Source organism: Neoarius graeffei, chromosome 23 (assembly GCF_027579695.1).
Source record: "Neoarius graeffei isolate fNeoGra1 chromosome 23, fNeoGra1.pri, whole genome shotgun sequence".
Taxonomy (NCBI): domain Eukaryota; kingdom Metazoa; phylum Chordata; class Actinopteri; order Siluriformes; family Ariidae; genus Neoarius; species Neoarius graeffei.
Genome location: NC_083591.1, coordinates 13,554,005 through 13,577,344, shown reverse-complemented (window position 1 = coordinate 13,577,344; position 23,340 = coordinate 13,554,005). Strand labels below are relative to the sequence as shown.

Below are 23,340 nucleotides of genomic sequence, written 5' to 3'. Positions count from 1 at the left end.
ATGCCTGGTGGTGGCTGTGAGGCTGCTACTATCCTTAGAACAAGATATGCATGGGGCAAGTTTAGAGAGCTACTCCCAGTCCTGTCCAGTAGGAGCCTGTCTCTGTCAACCCGTGGGAAGGTGTATAGCACCTGCATAAGAGGAGCTATGCTGTATGGTAGCGAGTGCTGGCCGGTGAAGGATAGCGATATCAAGAGACTCGAAAGAAATGAGAGGGCCATGTTGCGTTGGCTTTGCCACATAAGACCTGACGACAGAACAAGAACTGCCGTCCTAAGAGAGAAGCTTGGTCTTAAAGATCTAAAGTCTACACTCCAGCAGCGGAGACTCCATTGGTATGGCCATGTGCAAAGGAGCAGTTCAATAATAAATCGCGTTTACAACTTCAATGTTGATGGCAACAGAAGGAAAGGGAGGCCACAGAAGTCATGGAGGGAGTGTGTGGAAAGTGACCTTAAAGGGCTCGGTCCAAGTTCAACTGACACCCAAGACAGAAGGCGTTGGAGAACTCTGACGAACCATGCGCCATCCAACCCTCTGCATTGAGGATAAAGGACGTAAAAACGGATAGTGAGTGACTGACTTGAGTGATACGGATATATGGTTGTTGGTTTTTTTTTTTTATGTTTTTACATACAATATTTAGCATTTCCTTTTTTTGGTGAAAATGGTGATTGCTGACATTACAACAAGTAAAAATAATTTGTTTGGGATGTAAATAAAGGGTTAATACTGAGAAACCAGACTTGGCAAATTTTGCAAAGTAGGTTACATATGCTCCCTGACTACTAGTCAGACAGAGCTGAAGAAGCCTTTCGGATGAGAGGTGAAACGTCTTCAAAAGATTTCAAGCAAGTCCAGTTGCCTTCTTTAGCACCTACGGTTTACGATGACCTACATGACAGAGAACCTTCACAGACAGACAATGTGTAGAAAAATCAGATTATTCCATATGATTTTACATAAGCATTAATAATCCTCCTAGTCTTTACGAATTATTAATAATCAAATGCTATTATCATGACACCAACATCCTATTTTCCAGATGTTCCAATTCTGGAAATCTATATCCAGTAAATTTCCAGAAAGCAGAATGTGTTCAATGAGGGGGGAAAAAAAAAAATCCTTTGTAGATATCATTAAAATATTCTAAAAATAGAATATGGCTGCATACCAAGCAATCTGCATTTTTTTTTTTAAAGAAGAGAGTCACTGTACTGGGAATTTGTGAGTTCAAATATAAAATTAAGGTCCAGTAAACATACTAAACAAAGTGGCCAAGGCACTCTGACCTGAATTATCAGCTGAAGAAACTATTAGCACTGATGAAGAAACTATAGCATCAGTAAAAAGCCATCGCATTCACACTTACACCAGGAAGCTATTCAACTATAGAAATGGATGAAATGTTTACATAATCAATGGTAACTGGAGCTCAAGAGTGTACTGTAAAGGTTTTGGTTTGAATGCTCAGTCCGAAACCTTTGGTGTTTTTCATATGCTTCATTACTGTTTTTCTTGGAATAAAGACTGTGACATGAGTCCGATCACCGCGATGATTAACAATTATTCGCCGAAGGCAAAGTGAATAATAACCGTCATGAAGTCGAGTGACTTCTTCATAAATCACCTTGAACAACTTGGCAAAATGGCAGCCAATCGCTTTGTCACTAAGTGAGGAAAAATTTACATGCGCATGCCACTTTTGAAGACTGAAATTTAATATGATTTTATTAAAAATAAAAATCACTGATGTATTTATATTAGAACAATTATCCACCTCAGGCTCAGTGAATAATATTTAACAGTTATTCCATGAAATGGAGTCGTACAGTGGTGCTTGAAAGCTTGTGAACCCTTTAGAATTTTCTATATTTCTGCATAAATATGACCTAAAACATCACCAGATTTTCACACAAGTCCTAAAAGTAGATAAAGAGAACCCAGTTAAACAAATGAGACAAAAATATTATACTTGGTCATTTATTTATTGAGGAAAATGATCCACATCTGTGAGTGGCAAAAGTATGTGAACCTCTAGGATTAGCAGTTAATTTGAAGGTGAAATTAGAGTCAGGTGTTTTCAATCAATGGGATGACAATCAGGTGTGAGTGGGCACCCTGTTTTATTTAAAGAACAGGGATCTATCAAAGTCTGATCTTCACAACACATTTGTGGAAGTGTATCATGGCACGAACAAAGGAGATTCCTGCGGGCCTCGGAAAAAGCGTTGTTGATGCTCATCAGGCTGGAAAAGGTTACAAAACCATCTCTAAAGAGTTCGGACTCCACCAATCCACAGTCAGACAGATTGTGTACAAATTGAGGAAATTCAAGACCATTGTTACCCTCCCCAGGAGTGGTCGACCAACAAAGATCACTCCAAGAGCAAGGCGTGTAATAGTTGGCGAGGTCACAAAGGACCCCAGGGTAACTTCTAAGCAACTGAAGGCCTCTCTCACATTGGCTAATGTTAACGTTCATGAGTCCACCATCAGGAGAACACTGAACAACAGTGGTGTGCATGGCAGGGTTGCAAGGAGAAAGCCACTGCTCTCCAAAAAGAACATTGCTGCCCGTCTGCAGTTTGCTAAAGATCACGTGGACAAGCCAGAAGGCTATTGGAAAAATGTTTAGTGGATGGATGAGACCAAAATAGAACTTTTTGGTTTAAATGGGAAGCATTATGTTTGGAGAAAGGAAAAACGCTGCATTCCAGCATAAGAACCTTATCCCATCTGTGAAACATGGTGGTGATAGTATCATGGTTTGGGGCTGTTTTGCTGCATCTGGGCCAGGACAGCTTGTCATTGATGGAACAATGAATTCTGAATTATACCAGCGAATTCTAAAGGAAAATGTCAGGACATCTGTCCATGAACTGAATCTCAAGAGAAGGTGGATCATGCAGCAAGACAACGACCCTAAGCACACAAGTCGTTCTACCAAAGAATGGTTAAAGAAGAATAAAGTTAATGTTTTGGAATGGCCAAGTCAAAGTCCTGACCTTAATCCAATCAAAATGTTGTGGAAGGACCTGAAGCGAGCAGTTAATGTGAGGAAACCCACCAACATCCCAGAGTTGAAGCTGTTCTGTACGGAGGAATGGGCTAAAATTCCTCCAAGCCGGTGTGCAGGACTGATCAACAGTTACCGGAAACGTTTAGTTGCAGTTATTGCTGCACAAGGGGGTCACACCAGATACTGAAAGCAAAGGTTTACATACTTTTGCCACTCACAGATGTGTCACACTGGATCATTTTCCTCAATAAATAAATGACCAAGTATAATATTTTTGTCTCATTTGTTTAACTGCGTTCTCTTTATCTACTTTTAGGACTTGTGTGAAAATCTGATGATGTTTTAGGTCATATTTCTGCAGAAATATAGAAAATTCTAAAGGGTTCACAAACTTTTCAAGCACCACTGTACACGAGCTGATAGACTACGAGGCGCGTACAGCCAAGTTGGCTATAAGCCACGTACAACGAGACTGTTTTATTCTATCCACATTTCACTGGATTTTGAGAAACAGAGCACTTTAAATTTTTTTTTTGCAAATTCGATAAATAAAAATTTTATACAAAACGTCTGACAATCATTTCCGCTTAGAATGTAAACAAACCGACGAAATGATAGTAGCGATTTGTGAAAAATGCTATAATTTTTTTGGGGAAAAAAAAAGTGCTTATCATCAAATACTTTCATTCTATATTTTGTTGCTTTTTTGTATTTTTCGGAGTTTTGTTTTCGAGTAGAGAGTTTTTATTTCATTCTCGGTTGGTTCAGCAAAACGTGCTGCCATTTTCTTCTTTTTTAGGGTTTTTCTGGCGGGTGACAAACCAACTTAAAGGTGCATTACTGCCACCAACTGGGCTGGAGTGTGGAACAGGAGATATTTGGGGGGTGGGGCAATGATTATTCTTTTAGCCATTTGTTTCTTTTAAATACTTGATAAAGCAATGTATCTGACTTGATGCATTCTGCCATTTTGTTTTTCTCTACTCACGGTACATGAGCTGATAGCCTAGTCGTAGGGTAGTAAATCAGAGCATGCGATTGCTCAAATCCAGTGAAATTTGGATAGAATAATTACCGATGTTCACGTCACCTTCAGTGAATTGTTAAATCGTATGAATTTCTCGACCAATCAGCGCACATGACTTTCGATAAATCACCTGTGTATTTATACCAAATAGATTTACAGGCATAAAACAAAATCCCACATCCAAATCAAACATGGCTAATAATTAATAATGATTTCAGGTCACGTTGTCCCTGTCTAACTTTACAAAGTGGTTAAGAGTGAAGATACTAACCACAGCAGTGAACTGGTGGAATTCAGGCTTGAGGTCTGATCCCCTGAGGTGAATGTAGGCTCCCTTGTTACCCATCTGGTCACTACAGGCAGAAAGAGAAGAAGAGGATGCTTACATCAGGTCACAAGGAATGCAATCATTCATCTACATAAATTTTTGATCTGTACGTCACATTAGAATTACCTTGAAATGTTTTAATTTTAATGTAAAATAAATTCCCATTCCTATGAACATTATCAAATTAATGTACATTTCGAAGTCTAAAGTCCTTCCCGCGCCATACAATAGGGCACATTGGGTGGTGCCGATCTTGGTTTCCTTAGCCCTAGGCCTCTTGCAGCTAGGGTTACAGTGGGGGGCTAGTCCTCTGGTAACCGCAAGAGTTTGACTCCCCACTCACATCTGTATGCCTTGCCAGACGGCAGTAGGTACTATTTTGATGATGGTCTTTGGTATGACCCAACCATGAGTAGAACTGACGATCTCCCGATCGAAAGGCAGACACGTGAACCACTAGGCCAACTCACAATAATGTACATTTCAGGCTGGCATTATTATGAGATCCAAGTCTTTGAAGGTCAGAGCAGTCATTATAAAGTATAATGTGTAATGTGTAATGAACTAACCTCCTCTTTTTCTGCTATATTAGTGAATCCCACCATACCGCTGAGTTACCCGGTTAGTTTGAACTACAATGGTGGACAATTAGGCATGTAATGATATGCTGTGCAATGATAAATCGTGATACCAATTTATGACAATTTGAATCAATGAAATATAAAAACACCCCACAATTATCAGGCTACGTAACCCTAGTTTTTTCCTAGTTGTAATTGCATTGTTTAGACAGCAGAGGGAGCAATAACGTATAATAGTGGGAATAACCGTGACTTTACCCTCGACGGAAGTAACAGAGCTCTAATGGGGGGAACGAAACCCCCCCATCAAAAAAAAAAAAGAAAAAAAAACCCATCTAAAATGAGAAAAGATTATTGTGTGGTTGACTGTATACAAATAGATTTAACAAGAAACCAGACCTCTCTTTTTACAGACTGCTGAAGAAAAACAAAACAAAGGTAGTACAAATGTTCATAAATGGTTATTTTAAAAAATGGCCTATTTCCCCCCCACACTTTTAATAAAAGGAAAATTTTAGTTAATAGATTATTATATTTTACTCCAACCTTTACAAATGTGGGTATTGTTGCTCATCTCATCTCTATCTCTAGCCGCTTTATCCTTCTACAGGGTCGCAGGCAAGCTGGAGCCTATCCCAGCTGACTACGGGCGAAAGGCAGGGTACACCCTGGACAAGTCGCCAGATCATCATAGGGCTGACACATAGACACAGACAACCATTCACACTCACATTCACACCTACGCTCAATTTAGAGTCACCAGTTAACCTAACCTGCATGTCTTTGGACTGTGGGGGAAACCGGAGCACCCGGAGGAAACCCACGCGGACACGGGGAGAACATGCAAACTCCGCACAGAAAGGCCCTCGCCGGCCATGGGGCTCGAACCCGGACCTTCTTGCTGTGAGGCGACAGCGCTAACCACTACACCACCGTGCCGCCCCGGTATTGTTGCTTATTAAGAAAATGAAACAAAAAGGTTTATTTTTAAGAAAAGGAATATTTAAGATGATAAAGAAAAGGAAAACGCTGCATTTTTGATAATTAAAAAAATTAAATTTTTTTTAAAAATAATTATATATAAAGATAGATGGGGGGGGGGGGGATTGCATTATGAACCCAATATTGTGTATCGAATGAGGAACTGGGTGGATCGTTACATGCCTAGGGACAATGGTTGTCATTCAGCAGCGCTTAACATGAAGCGATGCAGCTTCTGTAGCAGATCTACTGCTGTGGCCAGTCACATGCATTTAGTAAATTATTTAGCTGAAGGCAGCTCATCAGACCAGAGACGAGCCACAGACGAGTGAAATGATGGCATGGCAAAGAAGCATGTGTTTTCTCTCCCAGCATCAAATTCAGTCTGTGGTTTCAGTCAGAAGTGGTAACGTAATGCACCACTATGAAACAAAACAAAGGTAACTATTGCTGCCAAACAAGCATTTTAGTTGAATGCCCCTGGTATACAGACATTAGACATGATGTCGAATTAGTGTGCATTTATAGATTGTTACAAATGATCAAAAAAACAAAATGTCCTGCTTTATGACCAATCATAACATAATTAATTATTCATTTTAAAGTTTACCCTATGCTATAGTGTGTGTGTGAGTGAGACAGACAGAGTTGGCATTAATTTTTCATGTTAATTAAAGCCGCTAGCGGATTTGACGGGCCCTCGCACGTGTGGTTCCGCAACCCAGGACATCCCGCCACCCAACAAAACAGTCACGTCATATATTCATCAAATGTTCAAAGGTGACGTGCATGTTGCAAATGCCATGACTGCTTGACGGATGAGAGATAGTCAGGCAAAGACTGTGTGTGTGTTTCTGTGGTGTGAAAATGTGCATTTATATATGTACAAAACTATACATGTGTCTCCTCCTTATCTCTATCTCACGCTGTAATCTTAAGTCATCTTAGCTTTCCTGTGTCTGCAGTGTGTGTGTGTGTGTGTGTGTGTCTGTGTGTGTGTACATGCAGAATTTTCATATGTCTGCAACAAAATGCACAATGATGGCAGGTCACTAATATATAGATTTAGGCACTGCCTAAAAGCGGAGCTCCCATCTGTTTCTGGGTTGTAGAATTTTCTTATATCCTAACCAGTCTCTTTTGTTTTATTTCTTTACTGGTTAGCACTGGCCACTAGTCGGTGTGTATGACTGGTAATTACTAACACTGGCCACTAGGCGGTGTGTATGACTGGTAATTACTAGCACTGGCCACTAGGCGGTGTGTATGACTGGTGGTACACATACACGGACAAACCACAAAAAAAATATCGACTCGATGGGTTTACCATTTTTTCTTAGGTATGGTGCTCCGCTGGAGCTCCACTATTATTGTGTGTGTGTGTCTGTTTGTCAGAGAGCGAGAGAGAGAGAGAGAGAGAGAGAGAGAGAGAGTGTGTGTGTGAGAGAGTGTGTGTGCTCACAGATGTTGCATGTGCATGTGAGTGCATGTGTGTATGCATAAATATGCATATGACTGAGTGTGTATGAGTGTGCACAGAATTGTACATCATCAGACTTATGATATCCAATATTTTGTAAAGTTTCAGATTAATCCATCAATGAATTGAACATTTTTTTCCCCCCATTTCCTGCTTGGCCAGATGGTGGCGCTGTGCTAGGCATCTGAATTACACCACAATCATAATACACAATATTTTGTAAAGTGTCAGATCAATCAGTTAAGGCATTGCCAATTTCTGGCATATTTCCTGCTTGGCCAGGTGGTGGCGCTATAACAGACAGGCCCATTGGGCGTCAGGTTATCATAATAATCATCATATCTATTGAAGTAAGAAGTGTCTGACCATACAGTCAATGCACTGTGGCTTTCTGACACGTTTCCTGTTTATGTGGCAAGATATTAAAATCATAAGGCCATTTCAACATATCAAAAATCCCCTTGCAATTTAATATCAGCGGCATCTTGGCATCACGTATAACAAGTTTCGCATGAATCTCATGAACCTTCTAGAAGGAGCATGTTAAAATTCATCGTGTCAAAACACACATATTCAAAACCCTATTCTTTCCTTGACCAGTCGGTGGCGCTATACCAGACAGGCCCATAATGGCTAAAGAGTATCAGAATCAGAATCATATTACAAGATATCAAGTTCAACATTCAGCAATATCTTGGCATATTATATTTCATAATATTTCAACATACAACCCCAATTCCAAAAAAGTTGGGACAAAGTACAAATTGTAAATAAAAACGGAATGCAATGATGTGGAAGTTTCAAAATTCCATATTTTATTCAGAATAGAACATGGATGACATATCAAATGTTTAAACTGAGAAAATGTATCATTTAAAGAGAAAAATTAGGTGATTTTAAATTTCATGACAGCAACACATCTCAAAAAAGTTGGGACAAGGCCATGTTTACCACTGTGAGACATCCCCTTTTCTCTTTACAACAGTCTGTAAACGTCTGGGGACTGAGGAGACAAGTTGCTCAAGTTTAGGGATAGGAATGTTAACCCATTCTTGTCTAATGTAGGATTCTAGTTGCTCAACTGTCTTAGGTCTTTTTTGTCGTATCTTCCGTTTTATGATGCGCCAAATGTTTTCTATGGGTGAAAGATCTGGACTGCAGGCTGGCCAGTTCAGTACCCGGACCCTTCTTCTACGCAGCCATGATGCTGTAATTGATGCAGTATGTGGTTTGGCATTGTCATGTTGGAAAATGCAAGGTCTTCCCTGAAAGAGACGTCGTCTGGATGGGAGCATATGTTGCTCTAGAACCTGGATATACCTTTCAGCATTGATGGTGTCTTTCCAGATGTGTAAGCTGCCCATGCCACACGAACTAATGCAACCCCATACCATCAGAGATGCAGGCTTCTGAACTGAGCGCTGATAACAACTTGGGTCGTCCTTCTCCTCTTTAGTCCGAATGACACGGCGTCCCTGATTTCCATAAAGAACTTCAAATTTTGATTCGTCTGACCACAGAACAGTTTTCCACTTTGCCACAGTCCATTTTAAATGAGCCTTGGCCCAGAGAAGACGTCTGCGCTTCTGGATCATGTTTAGATACGACTTCTTCTTTGAACTATAGAGTTTTAGCTGGCAACGGCGGATGGCACGGTGAATTGTGTTCACAGATAATGTTCTCTGGAAATATTCCTGAGCCCATTTTGTGATTTCCAATACAGAAGCATGCCTGTATGCGATGCAGTGCCATCTAAGGGCCCGAAGATCACGGGCACCCAGTATGGTTTTCCGGCCTTGACCCTTACGCACAGAGATTCTTCCAGATTCTCTGAATCTTTTGATGATATTATGCACTGTAGATGATGATATGTTCAAACTCTTTGCAATTTTACACTGTCGAACTCCTTTCTGATATTGCTCCACTATTTGTCGGCGCAGAATTAGGGGGATTGGTGATCCTCTTCCCATCTTTACTTCTGAGAGCCGCTGCCACTCCAAGATGCTCTTTTTATACCCAGTCATGTTAATGACCTATTGCCAATTGACCTAATGAGTTGCAATTTGGTCCTCCAGCTGTTCCTTTTTTGTACCTTTAACTTTTCCAGCCTCTTATTGCCCCTGTCCCAACTTTTTTGAGATGTGTTGCTGTCATGAAATTTCAAATGAGCCAATATTTGGCATGAAATTTAAAAATGTCTCACTTTCGACATTTGATATGTTGTCTATGTTCTATTGTGAATACAATATCAGTTTTTGAGATTTGTAAATTATTGCATTCCGTTTTTATTTACAATTTGTACTTTGTCCCAACTTTTTTGGAATCGGGGTTGTATTACAACATGTCAAAAATCCCTTAGCAATTCAACTTCAGCAATATCTTGGCATCATGTTTGCCAAGTTTGACATGAATTTGATGAACCGTCTAGGAGGAGTACGTTAAAATGACTCACTCCAAATGGCCTTATGACATCACTCCAAAGTTCTACCCATTCATTTCAATGGGAAAAGGAAAAAGGGGCGCTACAGTGGTGTAGTGGTTAGCACGGTCGCCTCACAGCAAGAAGGTTCTGGGTTTGAACCCAGCGGCTGGCAAGGGCCTTTCTGTGTGGAGTTTGCATGTTCTCCCCGTGTCTGCGTGGGTTTCCTCCGGGTGCTCCGGTTTCCCCCACAGTCCAAAGACATGCGGTTAGGTTAATATGGGACAGCCTTGGGCTGAGGTGCCCTTGAGCGAGGCACCCAACTCCTGATTGCTCCCCGGGCGCTGTTAGCATGGCTGCCCACTGCTCTGGGTATGTGTGTGTGCACTGCTTCAGATGGGTTAAATGCAGAGAGGAAATTTCACAAGTGTGTGATGAATAAAGCTGTGCTTTCTTTCTTTGAAGTCCCTGGGCCATAAGTCTGTGGCTGAGTAGCGATGACAAATGACTGATGCGTGTATCAAATTTCATGAGTATTCAGCATGGGAAATGCCTCAAATAAGGCCAAACACGGCATAATAATAATAATAATAATCCTTCGAAAAACAATAGGGTCTCGCACCGAACGGTGCTCGGGCCCTAATAAAGGAGTACCGTACCAGTAATTGGGCGCGGAGAACACCGTGATGCACTTCCCTGAGTGAGTGACCTCATAGCCTTCAGCTTTCACCTCATGACTGCGCACAATGTACTGCAGCTTATTCTGTTCCAGGAAACGTTCGGTGACGTCAGGCCCGAACTGACAGCTCACGCCACGTTTACTGATGGACCGCCCGTTCTGAAACGCAATGTCACATTTTAAAAATTCAATTTGGCAAGACCATTCAATATCTGTGAATCAAATGAAGACAAAACATCATCATAGCACTCTGCCACTCTCATATCTACCACTGAGACCGGAAATTCAGATGACAAATTTGCCTGCATAGCCAGCATTCAAATAACAAATGCAAAGGTAACACATCAAATGACTAATTTTAGTTTATTCCCGGTTAGCTTTGCATTTGAATTTATTACGAGCTTGTTAGAAGGAGCTCAAGTAAGAACCATGACCTCAAGTGAAGTCAATTTAAATCGGTTATAATGATAATTTTGGGAAGAAAGTGGTTCCCTGTTGAAGATGGAACTGCAGCAAAAATGTCATCTGAATCAAGTCTATGAGTTGTGGATGCATAAAAATGACTAGAAAAAAAATCATCATATTAAAACAGCAAGCTGGGAATACGCTATATCCCACAAGTCAACTGTCAGCAGAGCTTAGCTTTATAATTAGAGCAAAGACTGACCTGAGGCTGAGGGTCTGACCACAAGAGATCACACATAGGACCTGAACAGTTGATGGATGTGATAAATGAGGTGAGAAAGGGGAAGAAGAGAGAGGGAGAAAAAAAAAAAAGCAGCAGGATTAGCCATCTTAAAATTTTTTTTTTTTTTGACTCATTCAAAGCAGCTGGATTTCCTACCGGAGTCTGGAGGCTGTCTGTTTCTGTCAATCTTTCTAAGATCATCTAAAGTTACACCATCTTCACTAAATAGTCCCCCGTGCATCACCTAAAAACACACACAGGTCACTTAACCAGAAGAACAAAAAAAGTAGCATGCAAAAGTTTGTACACCCTCAGGATAAAGTAATAAAGACAATCACAAGATCTCATTTTATTAAAACTCCTACACCATGTTCTTGTCAGATGTTACACACTGCCTTGGTTCAGCTCAGGCTTGGGGATTGAAAGCGTCACAGCAAGTGATTTCTTTCTTTTATCATTTTCTTTTGTCTTATGTTATGCTGCAGGATACAGCCACGGTTCAAAATAAATTAATAAAATGTGTCTTGTAAAAAATATGTTTTAAACTAGAAACTATAGCGGATGTAAAATTTTCCTGCTCAAATGCATAAAACAAACAAGCAATTAGACAAGTATGAAATATCCATCGGGATACGATCTATCAGTGGAGTTTCACGTTCAGTGCATTCTGCTAGTTCACTGAAGGTACAGTGCCTTGCAAAAGTATTCATACCCCTTGAACTTTTTCACATTTTTCCACCTTACAACCACGAACTTAAAAGTTTTTTATTGAGATTTCATGTGATAGACCAACACAGAGTAGCACATAATTGTGAAGTGAAACGAAAATGATAAATGGTCTTCAAAATTTTAAACAAATGAAAATCTGAAAAAAAAAAAAAAAAGTGGTGTGCGTTAGTATTCAGCCCCCCTGCGTCAATACTTTGTAGAGCCACCTTTTGCTGCAATTACAACTGCAAGTCTTTTGTGGTATGTCTCTACCAACTTTGCACATCTAGACACTGACATTTTTGCCCATTCTTCTTTGCAAAATAGCTCAAGCTCAGCCAGATTGGATGGAGAGCGTCTGTGAACAGCAATTTTCAAGTCTTGCCACAGATGCTCAATGGGATTTAGGTCTGGACTTTGACTGGGCCATTCTAACACATGAAAATTCTTTGATCTAAACCATTCCATTGTAGCTCTGGCTGTATGTTTAGGGTCATTGTCTTGCTGGAAGGTGAATCTCCTTCCCAGTCTCAAGTCTTTTGCAGCCTCCAACAGGTTTTCTTCCACGATTGCCCTGTATTTAGCTCCATCCATCTTCCCATCAACTCTGACCAGCTTCCCTGTCCCTGCTGAAGAAAAGCATCCCCATAGCATGATGCTGCCACCACCATGTTTCACAGTGGGGATGGTGTGTGCACGGTGATGAGCAGAGCAGTGTTAGTTTCCGCCACACATAGCGCTTTGCATTTAGGCCAAAAAGTTCAACTTTGGTCTCATCTGACCAAAGCACCTTCTTCCACACGTTTGCTGTGTCCCCTACATGGCTTCTTATGCCTGTCTTTCAACAATGGCTTTCTTCTTGCCACTCTTCCAAAAAGGCCAGATTTGTGGAGTGTACGACTTATAGTTGTCCTGTGCACAGATTCTCCCACCTGAGCTGTGGATTTCTGCAGCTCCTCCAGAGTGATCATGGGCCTCTTGGCTGCTTCTCTGATCAGTGCTCTCCTTGCTCGCTCTGTCAGTTTAGGTGGACGGCCATGTCTTGGTAGGTTTGCAGTTGTGCCATACTTTTTCCATTTTTGAATGATGGATTGAACAGTGCTTCTTGAGATGTTCAGAGCTTGGGATTTTTTTTATAACCTAACCCTGCTTTAAACTTCTCCAGAACTTTATCCCTGACCTGTCTGGTGAGTTCTTTGGTCTTCATGATGCTGTTTGTTCTTCAGTGTTCTCTAACAAACCACTGAGGCCTTCACAGAACAAGTGCATTTATGCTGAGAGTAAATTACACACAGTAGGACTCTATTAACTAATTAGATGACTTCTGAAGGCAATTGATTGCACTGGATTGTATTTAGAGGTATCAGAGTACAGGGGGCTGAATACTAATGCACACCACATTTTTCAGATTTTTATTTGTTTAAAATTTTGAAGACCATTTATCATTTTCGTTTCACTTCACAATTATGTGCTACTCTGTGTTGGTCTATCACATAAAATCTCAATAAAAAACTTTTAAGTTCGTGGTTGTAAGGTGGAAAAATGTGAAAAAGTTCAAGGGGTATGAATACTTTTGCAAGGCACTGTAAGAACAGTTTTGTTATAAACTCATGCTGTAACATCATGCTTTATCTATAGATGGGTGACAAATTAAAGGCAAAACTAACAAAGAAGGGTGAAGTTTAGGGGTTTTATTTAGGTTATCAGTGTTTCCCCTACCGTGATATTGTGGGGGTGCTACAGTGCTAACACCCCCACAAAATTTTTTTTTTTTAATTTAAAAAGCCCAGGTCCCACACACCCCTGAAAGTCCCCCCCACATACAAACATTTTACAGTCCAGGGGAAAAACAAAACAAAAAACAACAAAAAAACCACCATACAAAAAAAAAAAACCCCAGGACTGCAGTTCTGTTGTAAAAATTGTTCTACTTTTTGTTCTAAAATAAATGTGAAGACTTAAATATGACTCCTTTAACTGTTCGTTCAGGTCCAAATGCTCTGTAATAGGAGCCACGGAGAGGGGTCCTGCAGATGACCACACTCATCTAGCGCCCCCCCCAAAAAAACCCCAGTAAACTTAAAGTGCATATCACGGGCAAATTAAGGAGCAAGATCAATGTAATTCTCCTATTTTATATTAAACTTTGGTCAAATATCTGTCAATTTTTGCATTTTGTGCAATTTTTTTACCTTGCGCAATACCAGAAAAATTCAGTTGAAATCAAGCCATTTGAGGCGAATTGGTCCGCCTCTGAAAAAACTTGGCATTTGGATTTCCCGGCAAACATTGATTTTCGTGACGTTATCACATCATTATTAAAATGGTTAACAGGTGAAACGGAGGAGGGTGTAGCAACACCAATCTTGATGGGATTAGTACTCATCGTTTCCCAAAAGACCGGACAATGAGAGAGAAATGGGAGCGCTTGGTCTACACAGGCTGGGCACTGAAACCGTGCAAGCTCTCGCAGCCTGCTGGCGCTTCCGCAGGTTACGTCACGAATCATGGCCCCAGATTCCCTTGGGATTTTTCCAGACGCTTTTTATTTTATTTTTTTCTGCTGTAGACAGATGGCCTTGTGCAAAATTACCCTTCTGGATGAGTGTGTAAAGGGACATTCTTTCATATAAAAAAAACAAAACGAAATTGTTCCAGAATATGCACTTTAAGGGAAACGCTGTGTTACTGAAGATGAATGAATTAATAAACTTTAGTGTTCTCCACATTTTCAGTTCGAGATTAATTAATTGCGGACTTTTTTTTTTAAACCCATCTTTACTAAGGGTGCCAATAATTCTGGAACTGACTATGTGAAGATTAGGGCAGCATTTCACGTTCCACAAATGATGGACATTTGCAGATATAGGGGTTGTTCAAAAATGGACATAGTGTTGCTCACCAGCACTTTGTTGTTGATGCACTGTGCAAGCGGAAGCCACTGAAAGACCTCACTGAACAGCTGGAACATCTGTGCCGTGTACTTGGCCTTGACCTCGCCTTCGAAGCCATACATCTGATTCATGTTATCCGTTTCGTGGTTACCTAGGGATGAAGTGGAGGTTATGAATCCTTACTCTTGGTGTGTGTGTGTGTGTGTGTGTGTGTGTGTGTGTGTTGATGTGAAATACTGAAGGCAGAGCATACCTCTCAGTAGGTAGAAGTGGTCTGGGTAAAGGAGCTTGAAACCAAAGAGCGTGAGAATAACCTCCACTGAGAAGGAGCCACGATCCACAAAGTCACCGTTGAACAGCTGTGGTTTGCGGTTAAGACTCATACACATTGCAATAAGCAAGTCATTAAATAGAAAGTTATGCCTTTAAACTTCTTGTGAAAAGTAGGGATGAATCAGTACCCTTTCATATTGAGTACTAGAGCACTACTGATACTGAAATGACTAACATTCTTAATATTAATCAGTCAGGACCATCAAAGGATGTTATTTAGCTCAGTTTAAAAAGTTTCCCCGGTTTAATCAGAAGCCATTTAAAAAAAAAAAAAAAAGGCTACATGTGCGTTCATGCGCTTTGGCTACTACTCTCCTGCTTTATAATGTTAGCTAGATTATTTTAAACGTAGTTTAAAATAAAGCCTAGGTCACAACTGGACGTACGATTTTTTGGCCGTGCGATTTTTGGCGTTTCCCAAATTGCTGCGATTTTTTGTTCGTGGAGAAAGACGCACGTTGGCCGTAAGTTTATCTTGCAACCTGAAAAAAAACGTAAGCGCCCGTAGAGTTTGTTTGACATGACAAAGAACCTCTGCGGCCAGTCTACGGCTCGAAAATCAGCACGTCACACACGCGCCCTCCATGCGTTTCTTGCGTTTTTTTGCACGTAGACCGGCCGTAGGAGCACGTACGGCCGGTTGTGACTGAGGCATAACTGTGTCATGGCTTTGTTCAGCTGGAAGTCATAATTTTCTGTATTGTATTGCTGCAGTTCCTCCTCTTGACATTTTCACAAGCCACATTTTTCAATCTACTTTGATATGATTATCAGCATTACTCATAACACAAGTCCAGATCGCGGTCATGTTGCATCGCCTGTTCTTTACCGCAACAGCGTACTCTAATCTTATGTTACCAGGGCTGTGAAATAGAAATGACAAAATCCGAGGAAACAATTTTAGCAGGGGGTCTGGGGGGAGCAGCCCCCCAAGAGCCGGGGGCCCACAGGGCCCCAGAAGCTGAACAGATTTTGTGTATATTGATAGATTTGAAGCATCTCCTGAAAGCAAATATTTTCTCAACCATGCCATTTAATTTGAACTGTTTATTATTATTATTATTATTATAAATTGAATATATAAATGTGAACAAGATGGTCTACCTGGTAATCTATAGTTCGACAGCTTCAATTTCACCAATTCCGCATGTTTTTTTCCTTTAACATGGTCAACCAAACGCGTTCTTCCACCAGAACCGTACTTCACATCCTGATGGCACAAGATGCAGTAAGCTTTCCCCGGTTCTTTTATCTTCCGTATGTGCTCATTCTCTACCGACTTTAAACTCCAGCCATCGCCAATTCCATGGATTTTTGATGCCGTTTTCCTTGTCAAATGTTTTTGACATCGTCGGTCTCACCGTCCTCCCTCTGAACGATGTCCCTCCGTGACACGGACATACCGCAAAATTCTCCTTTTCAAAACCGTTGATATTGAAAGCATGTTTAAAGAGCACAAGATTCACGCCGTGGTTTGTAAGCATGGCGCAAATGCCGTAAACCGGTCTGTCATTGTCGCAAAAGAAACCTACCCCCCCCATTTTTATTGCAAAATTAGATGATTTACTAAAATGATATTTTTGGCGGCCAAATTTGCGGAATTCCGCGGATTTTTCACAGTCCTGTGTTACACAGTATTACATGGAATCAGGTGAATAGGAATAAATTAGTGCATGTATTGGACCAAGCTCCAGGTACTTCAGCTGTCGCGGTCAAATCAAAAGCAACGCACCACTAAATGCTTTTTCTCCCATCAGATTTTTGTCCATTGGTGCCAACCAGGGCTTTGAACCGGTTCAAGGAACGAAAATGAAAACCGGGAACTTTTTCTATTTCACATGGAACAGAAACGAAACCAGAAACTTTATTATTTTTTATGTTCCGGAACAGAAACGCTTATTAAAAATAATGGTAACCGGTTAATACCGGTTTTTATTTCGTTCCTCAAAGTTTCCATAGCCTACAAATAAAAAGGTCATTCTTCTCCTGCGCAAGTTTCTATGACCCGCTGGGGTTCACTTCCTGTGTGACGTTCGCTGACTGAATGGAGAGAGCGGGAGGGTGGACTACTATCACGTCTCCACATCTTAAATAAGAGGTAAATATTGCAGTCTATCGTTATTCAAAAACATCAATTTCAAACACGATATCAATATATTTGTCCACGTTAATGAGAGGCTCGCGAACATTAAATGAAGTTAACCTCTGTTAGCCTATCAATGCATAGGGCCTGACTAGCCTTTGGTAACACACTAAACGAACTATCTTTCATTTTTGGCACTTTTTCTGTTTGTGTAGATGGGAAGACATACTGAGAATCCAAATCGCCAACATTTGAAATAATAATTGTTTTGAATTATTTCTTGTCTTATTTAATGAAGGTTGTAATAGAATTAGCCTACATTTGGCTTAAGCTGGATGAGACAGAGACATAATTTTATAGCTATTTGTTAAACAGCTGACAGGGAACGTAATTAACCGTTCCGGGAACGAAATTTTTTTTTGTTCTAACCGGTTCGGGAACGTCTATTTAATGGTGGAACCCAAAACCAGAAACGTTAAAATTCCGTTTCTGTTCGGAACGAACCAATAGGAAAAAAATTCTGGTTCAAAGCCCTGGTGCCAACTAAACCTTATTAGAGCGAAATCTCACTGGCGAATAAGCATCTGCGTTAAATTCTTTAAGAAGACAGGAGAAGGATACGTATGGATTGGTCGGAGACGGTAAGCCGTTCAGCTCAAAGATGTTTAGAAGGTCGTAGTACTGGCCATGCGTGTCCCCACAAATAGTTACTTTCTCTGTCTGGAAGAGTCAGGAATAATTTGTGAATAAACGCAACAAGAAAACAATTTAGATCTTAATCCTAACAAAGTTTATTTTCTTACCTCTTTTAACGTAATTTCAACGAGGCTTGGTAATTTGGATAAAACGTCTTTTACTTGAACCAGTATCTGAAAAGGAGTTCACAAACACCACAATATGAAAACCTTCTGCATGTTAGAGTGGAGCCAAAAAGCTCCAAGTCCTGGTGCATTTGGCTACAGCACGTAGATGACAGTCACTGTGTGAGCAAATCTCACCGAGCTACCAGGGTTTTAGCCGTCTTTAAGCAGACTGACTGGATTCATCACCACGTCTGTTACAATGGCTCCTTATCCATCATGATAATTGCAGGAGCTTTCCATACAATTTGGTGAAATATATTTGTTTTTTTTTTACTTCAGTAGAGACCTTACAATATTAATGGCAGGGGGGGAAAAAAATTGGAGACTTTATTCTTTTACAAGTTACTTGAGTCATAATTGGGTGAATAAGAAAACTTAAGTCAAGCTGCTAGTCACAAGATGAGTAGCGAGACAGCAAATTACGGACTTGAGGTTTACCTGGTAAGCACACTTCCTGTGCAGTTTCTTCTGCTCCTTAAACCACTCCATCAGCTCCTTCATGAATTTCAACGTGACCTTACTGTCTTCCAGTTTTGGACCTATGTACTCATCCTCAATCGCTGTAAAGGAGAAAATTCATAACAAAAACATGTTGGAAGGTTATTCCATTACAGAGAACCTGCATCTTTTCAAAATAACGACCAAGTTGCAGAGACGACTCCTGACTTACTCATGTTCTCGATGTCTAACGAATCCACTACTGATCGTTTCAGCTCGTCACTGGCGATGGCTCTCTCGAAGGCCTTCTGCTTTACAATCTTGTTGCACTCTTGATATTTCAGCTTGGCATCCTTATCGTTGGGTCGCACCCGGACTACCTGTTCACGCCGAAGATGAGAACAAATGCAAGTGAAGCACGTTTGAACAGAGTCTGTGCAAAGATGAACGATTTCTCAAAGCTTATACTAAGTGTTTGGGCAGAATAATCTTATTGAATACATAAGTGGAGGGTGAAACAGCGAATCATGCAAATGAAATCAACCGCAAGCATCCTGCAGAAATATCTCTCGGCATTTTAAAGTCACTCGAGTTATTTGACTTCGAAAAACATTATTGCTCGTTACATAAAAATTTACATCTTTAACATACAGTGTGCTGCATAAGGATTTACAGCAGGTCCTACAACATGAAACTGACATGGACTAATCAGGAATATATGTGGGAATTTGCACAAAATAAACCCATAAATCTACAGGTTTAAAGTGAATGTAATGCCTTATTGTAATGCTTTAAAATGAATATATATCATTAGTAACGACCAAAATGAATTAATAAAGCGGGGGGGGGGGGGGGGGGGGGGGGGGGTGGGGGGGGGGGGGGGGGGGGGGGGGGGAGATAATATTTGTTATTTTATCATCAAGCACAAAACTACTGATAAATCACGGCTTCCGCATCCCCGGAAAAAGGCAGCCTTGCCCCAGGGCTAATCTCACGACGTCACACGTGGAACCTCGGTTATCTGGGTCATTTCGGTTCATCTGACTCTGTGCTTGTTTACTCGCTGAAATTGGATATTGTTGTTGGAATCTTACAAAAATAACGATGGGAAAGCGCTGCGTTGTGTTTGGATGGTCAAATCCAAATACAACAGGACATTCAGTTCATGAATTTCCAAGAAATGACACTAATCTAAAAAGGTGACAATGGGTGAGGTTTGCGCAAACAAAGTGACAGATTTCGTGTTGCCTACTAATAATAAATCTGATTCATCATGTGTTCATCACGACCAGAACGACCACACAGGAATTACTGGAGCAAAAAAGAAACCCATTTATTTAATAAACGACATTTAATCTGATATTTGGACAGTTCGTCGATTCCCCTATTATCGCCCACTTCATATTTTCTTTCAGTAATTACACTAAGTGTACGTTTTAAAGATTATATTTCTGCATTTATCGAGGTACATGTAAATATTTTCCCTATATTTTGCAGCGGCCAGCTTAGAATAAAAATCCACAAACCAATCTGTGTTTCCAGTTCTCTCTGGCTGGTGGTGCGCTATCGGCGCTGAGTGGGAGTGTCGTGAATTGGGTGAACTGGCAGTTTCTCATCTTAGGGGCTCGAAAAGATAACCATTTACTCCGGAATATCCTTGATAATCATCTGCCCCTTCGTCCGACATATAAGAATCCCAATCACGATCAGAATTCTCTCCAAAACGTGATTCCAAGGGAACGAAATTGATACCTGGATTGTTACACGTGTGACGTCACGCACCTCTTCGGGATCTTCCGGTTCAGTGAAAATCGGCTGATTTCATTGATTTTCCATTAATTTATAGCCTATGGATCAGCTATGGTTCAAAAACACATGGTCAAATCAACATAATTGCTGCTTTGTACAAGGGAAAAAAAAAAAAGTGAGATTTAGGGACATTAAATTCAGTTTAATTTGTACAGCACACTGGAAAACATCTACAGTGGGGCAAAAAAGTATTTAGTCAGTCACCAATTGTGCAAGTTCTCCCACTTAAAAAGATGAGAAAAGCCTTTAATTTTCATCATAGGTATACCTCAACTATGAGAGACAAAATCAGAAAAAAAAAATCCAGAAAATCACATTGTCTGATTTTTAAAGAATTTATTTGCAAATTATGGTGGAAAATAAGTATTTGGTCAATAACAAAAGTTCATCTCAATACTTTGTTATATACCCTTTGTTGGCAATGACAGAAGTCAAACGTTTTCTGTAAGTCTTCACAAGGTTTTCACACACTGTTGCTGGTATTTTGGCCCATTCCTCCATGCAGATCTCCTCTAGAGCAGTGATGTTTTGGGACTGTCGCTGGGCAACACGGACTTTCAACTCCCTCCAAAGATTTTCTATGGGGTTGAGATCTGGAGACTGGCTAGGCCACTCCAGGACCTTGAAATGCTTCTTAAGAAGCCACTCCTTCATTGCCCGGGTGGTGTGTTTGGGATCATTGTCATGCTGAAAGACCCAGCCACGTTTCATCTTCAATGCCCTTGCTGATGGAAGGAGGTTTTCACTCAAAATCTCACAATACATGGCCCCATTCATTCTTTCCTTTACACGGATCAGTCGTCCTGGTCCCTTTGCAGAAAAACAGCCCCAAAGCATGATGTTTCCACCCCCATGCTTCACAGTAGGTATGGTGTTCTTTGGCTGTAACTCTGCATTCTTTCTCCTCCAAACACGACAAGTTGAGTTTTTACCAAAAAGTTCTATTTTGGTTTCATGTGACCATATGACATTCTCCCAATCCTCTTCTGGATCATCCAAATGCTCTCTAGCAAACTAAACTTCAGACGGGCCTGGACATGTACTGGCTTAAGCAGGGGGACACGTCTGGCACTGCAGGATTTGAGTCCCTGGCGGCGTAGTGTGTTACTGATGGTAGCCTTTGTTACTTTGGTCCCAGCTCTCTGCAGGTCATTCACTAGGTCCCCCCATGTGGTTCTGGGATTTTTGCTCACCGTTCTTGTGATCATTTTGACCCCACGGGGTGAGATCTTGCGTGGAGCCCCAGATCGAGGGAGATTATCAGTGGTCTTGTATGTCTTCCATTTTCTAATAATTGCTCCCACAGTTGATTTCTTCACACCAAGCTGCTTACCTATTGCAGATTCAGTCTTCCCAGCCTGGTGCAGGTCTACAGTTTTGTTTCTGGTGTCCTTTGACAGCTCTTTGGTCTTGGCCATAGTAGTTTGGAGTGTGACTGTTTGAGGTTGTGGACAGGTGTCTTTTATACTGATAACGAGTTCAAACAGGTGCCATTAATACAGGTAACGAGTGGAGGACAGAGGAGCCTCTTAAAGAAGTTGTTACAGGTCTGTGAGAGCCAGAAATCTTGCTTGTTTGTAGGTGACCAAATACTTATTTTACTGAGGAATTTACCAATTAATTCATTAAAAATCCTACAATGTGATTTCCTGGATTCTTTCCCCCCATTCTGTCTCTCATAGTTGAAGTGTACCTATGATGAAAATTACAGGCCTCTCTCATCTTTTTAAGTGGGAGAACTTGCACAATTGGTGGCTGACTAAATACTTTTTTGCCCCACTGTATATCCAATAAATTGTCAAGTTAATCAGAATGAAAGATGTATTTACTTGTGACCAAGAAAAAAAAAAAAGTGAACCAGTGACAATTTTTTTTTTACACACAACAAGAGTTCATTTCAGGACCCTGCTTTTGAAAGTTGCCTGTTTAATAAGCATACCGTTTCGTAATCTTTAAGCGCGGCCTTGAATTTACCCAGCGCCATGTTAGAAGTGGCACGCCGGTAATAACCCTTGATGTAGTTCTTATCAATCTCCAGGGCACGGGTGGCATCTGCCAGGGCGTAGCCATAGCACTCTGTGCGCAGGTATGCCAGGCTCCGGTTACTGTAGTAGATGGCATTGGATGGATTCAGTTCCAGCGCCTCGGTGTAATACTTGATTGCATTCTCGTAGTCTTTTTCTGAAAAGAAGAGCCAAAGAGTGATCACCACAATCTGTCTATCTACGTTTACCTTTGTTCTTTCACGTCACGCTACGGAATGCTGATTCAACAAATGCTTTCGATGTTAACGCAATAAACATTCAATGCAGAACAAAGGGCAAACTACTGAAACCAGTGGAACATTTCTGATTATCTAGACACACTTGATGTTGGTCAGTAAATCCCTTGTCGACGACAGCAGCAGCAGGATTATAGAGCTGGGCTAAAGCAAGCCTTCCCATCAAACGCTGCTTTTCAGCCAACAGAATGAGAGACAAAATACACAGATCAGACATCAAATGTGTGTATCTGTATTGATACGAGGCTAAAATGCTGACTCAGGTTTTGCAAATCGTCAAATTAATTTGCTGCTGAACTTGAACATGAGCACAGGACTAAACTTGACCTGCAAAGCAGAGATGTGCATCAGGAACCGAGAAACAAAACATCATCAAAAAATATTGCAGACAGGTGCAAAGAATAGTAACTGTGGGAAGTGGGCAGGACTGGTCAGGGTTGCTTAAAGTTTCTGCAGGAACATTCCAGATTGATAAAGTGTATCTATGGGAAGGGGACAAAGTTGTTTTGATTTAAAAAAAAAAAAAAAAGTCTCCTGGAGTGGGTGCGATTGGTCAAACTTTCTACAGGTGCAAATAGAACTGGACAAATGTTCTTCAGAAGCAGAGACGATTGGTCAAAGTTTCTGCAGGACTGGGTGGGATTGGTGAAGAGAGTCTGAACATGCAAACAAGACTGATCACACGGTGGTGTAGTGGTTAGCACGGTCGCCTCACAGCAAGAAGGT

At 40.8% G+C, this 23,340-nt stretch overlaps 1 protein-coding gene across 1 annotated transcript in view; it reads right to left on the bottom strand.

Annotated features, from left to right (window-relative positions):
* ppp5c (protein phosphatase 5, catalytic subunit) overlaps positions 1-23,340 on the bottom strand; it is a 34,913-nt gene that overhangs the window by 5,976 nt on the left and 5,597 nt on the right. The window contains exons 2-12 of the mRNA XM_060905799.1: positions 22,273-22,514; positions 18,757-18,904; positions 18,525-18,646; positions 18,027-18,092; positions 17,845-17,943; positions 15,061-15,166; positions 14,816-14,958; positions 11,362-11,449; positions 11,185-11,225; positions 10,498-10,676; positions 4,321-4,402 (exon numbers count right to left, since the gene is read on the bottom strand). Of these exons, the coding sequence (XP_060761782.1) occupies positions 4,321-4,402; positions 10,498-10,676; positions 11,185-11,225; positions 11,362-11,449; positions 14,816-14,958; positions 15,061-15,166; positions 17,845-17,943; positions 18,027-18,092; positions 18,525-18,646; positions 18,757-18,904; positions 22,273-22,514 (1,316 nt within the window). The remainder of the gene's footprint in view (positions 1-4,320; positions 4,403-10,497; positions 10,677-11,184; positions 11,226-11,361; positions 11,450-14,815; positions 14,959-15,060; positions 15,167-17,844; positions 17,944-18,026; positions 18,093-18,524; positions 18,647-18,756; positions 18,905-22,272; positions 22,515-23,340) is intronic.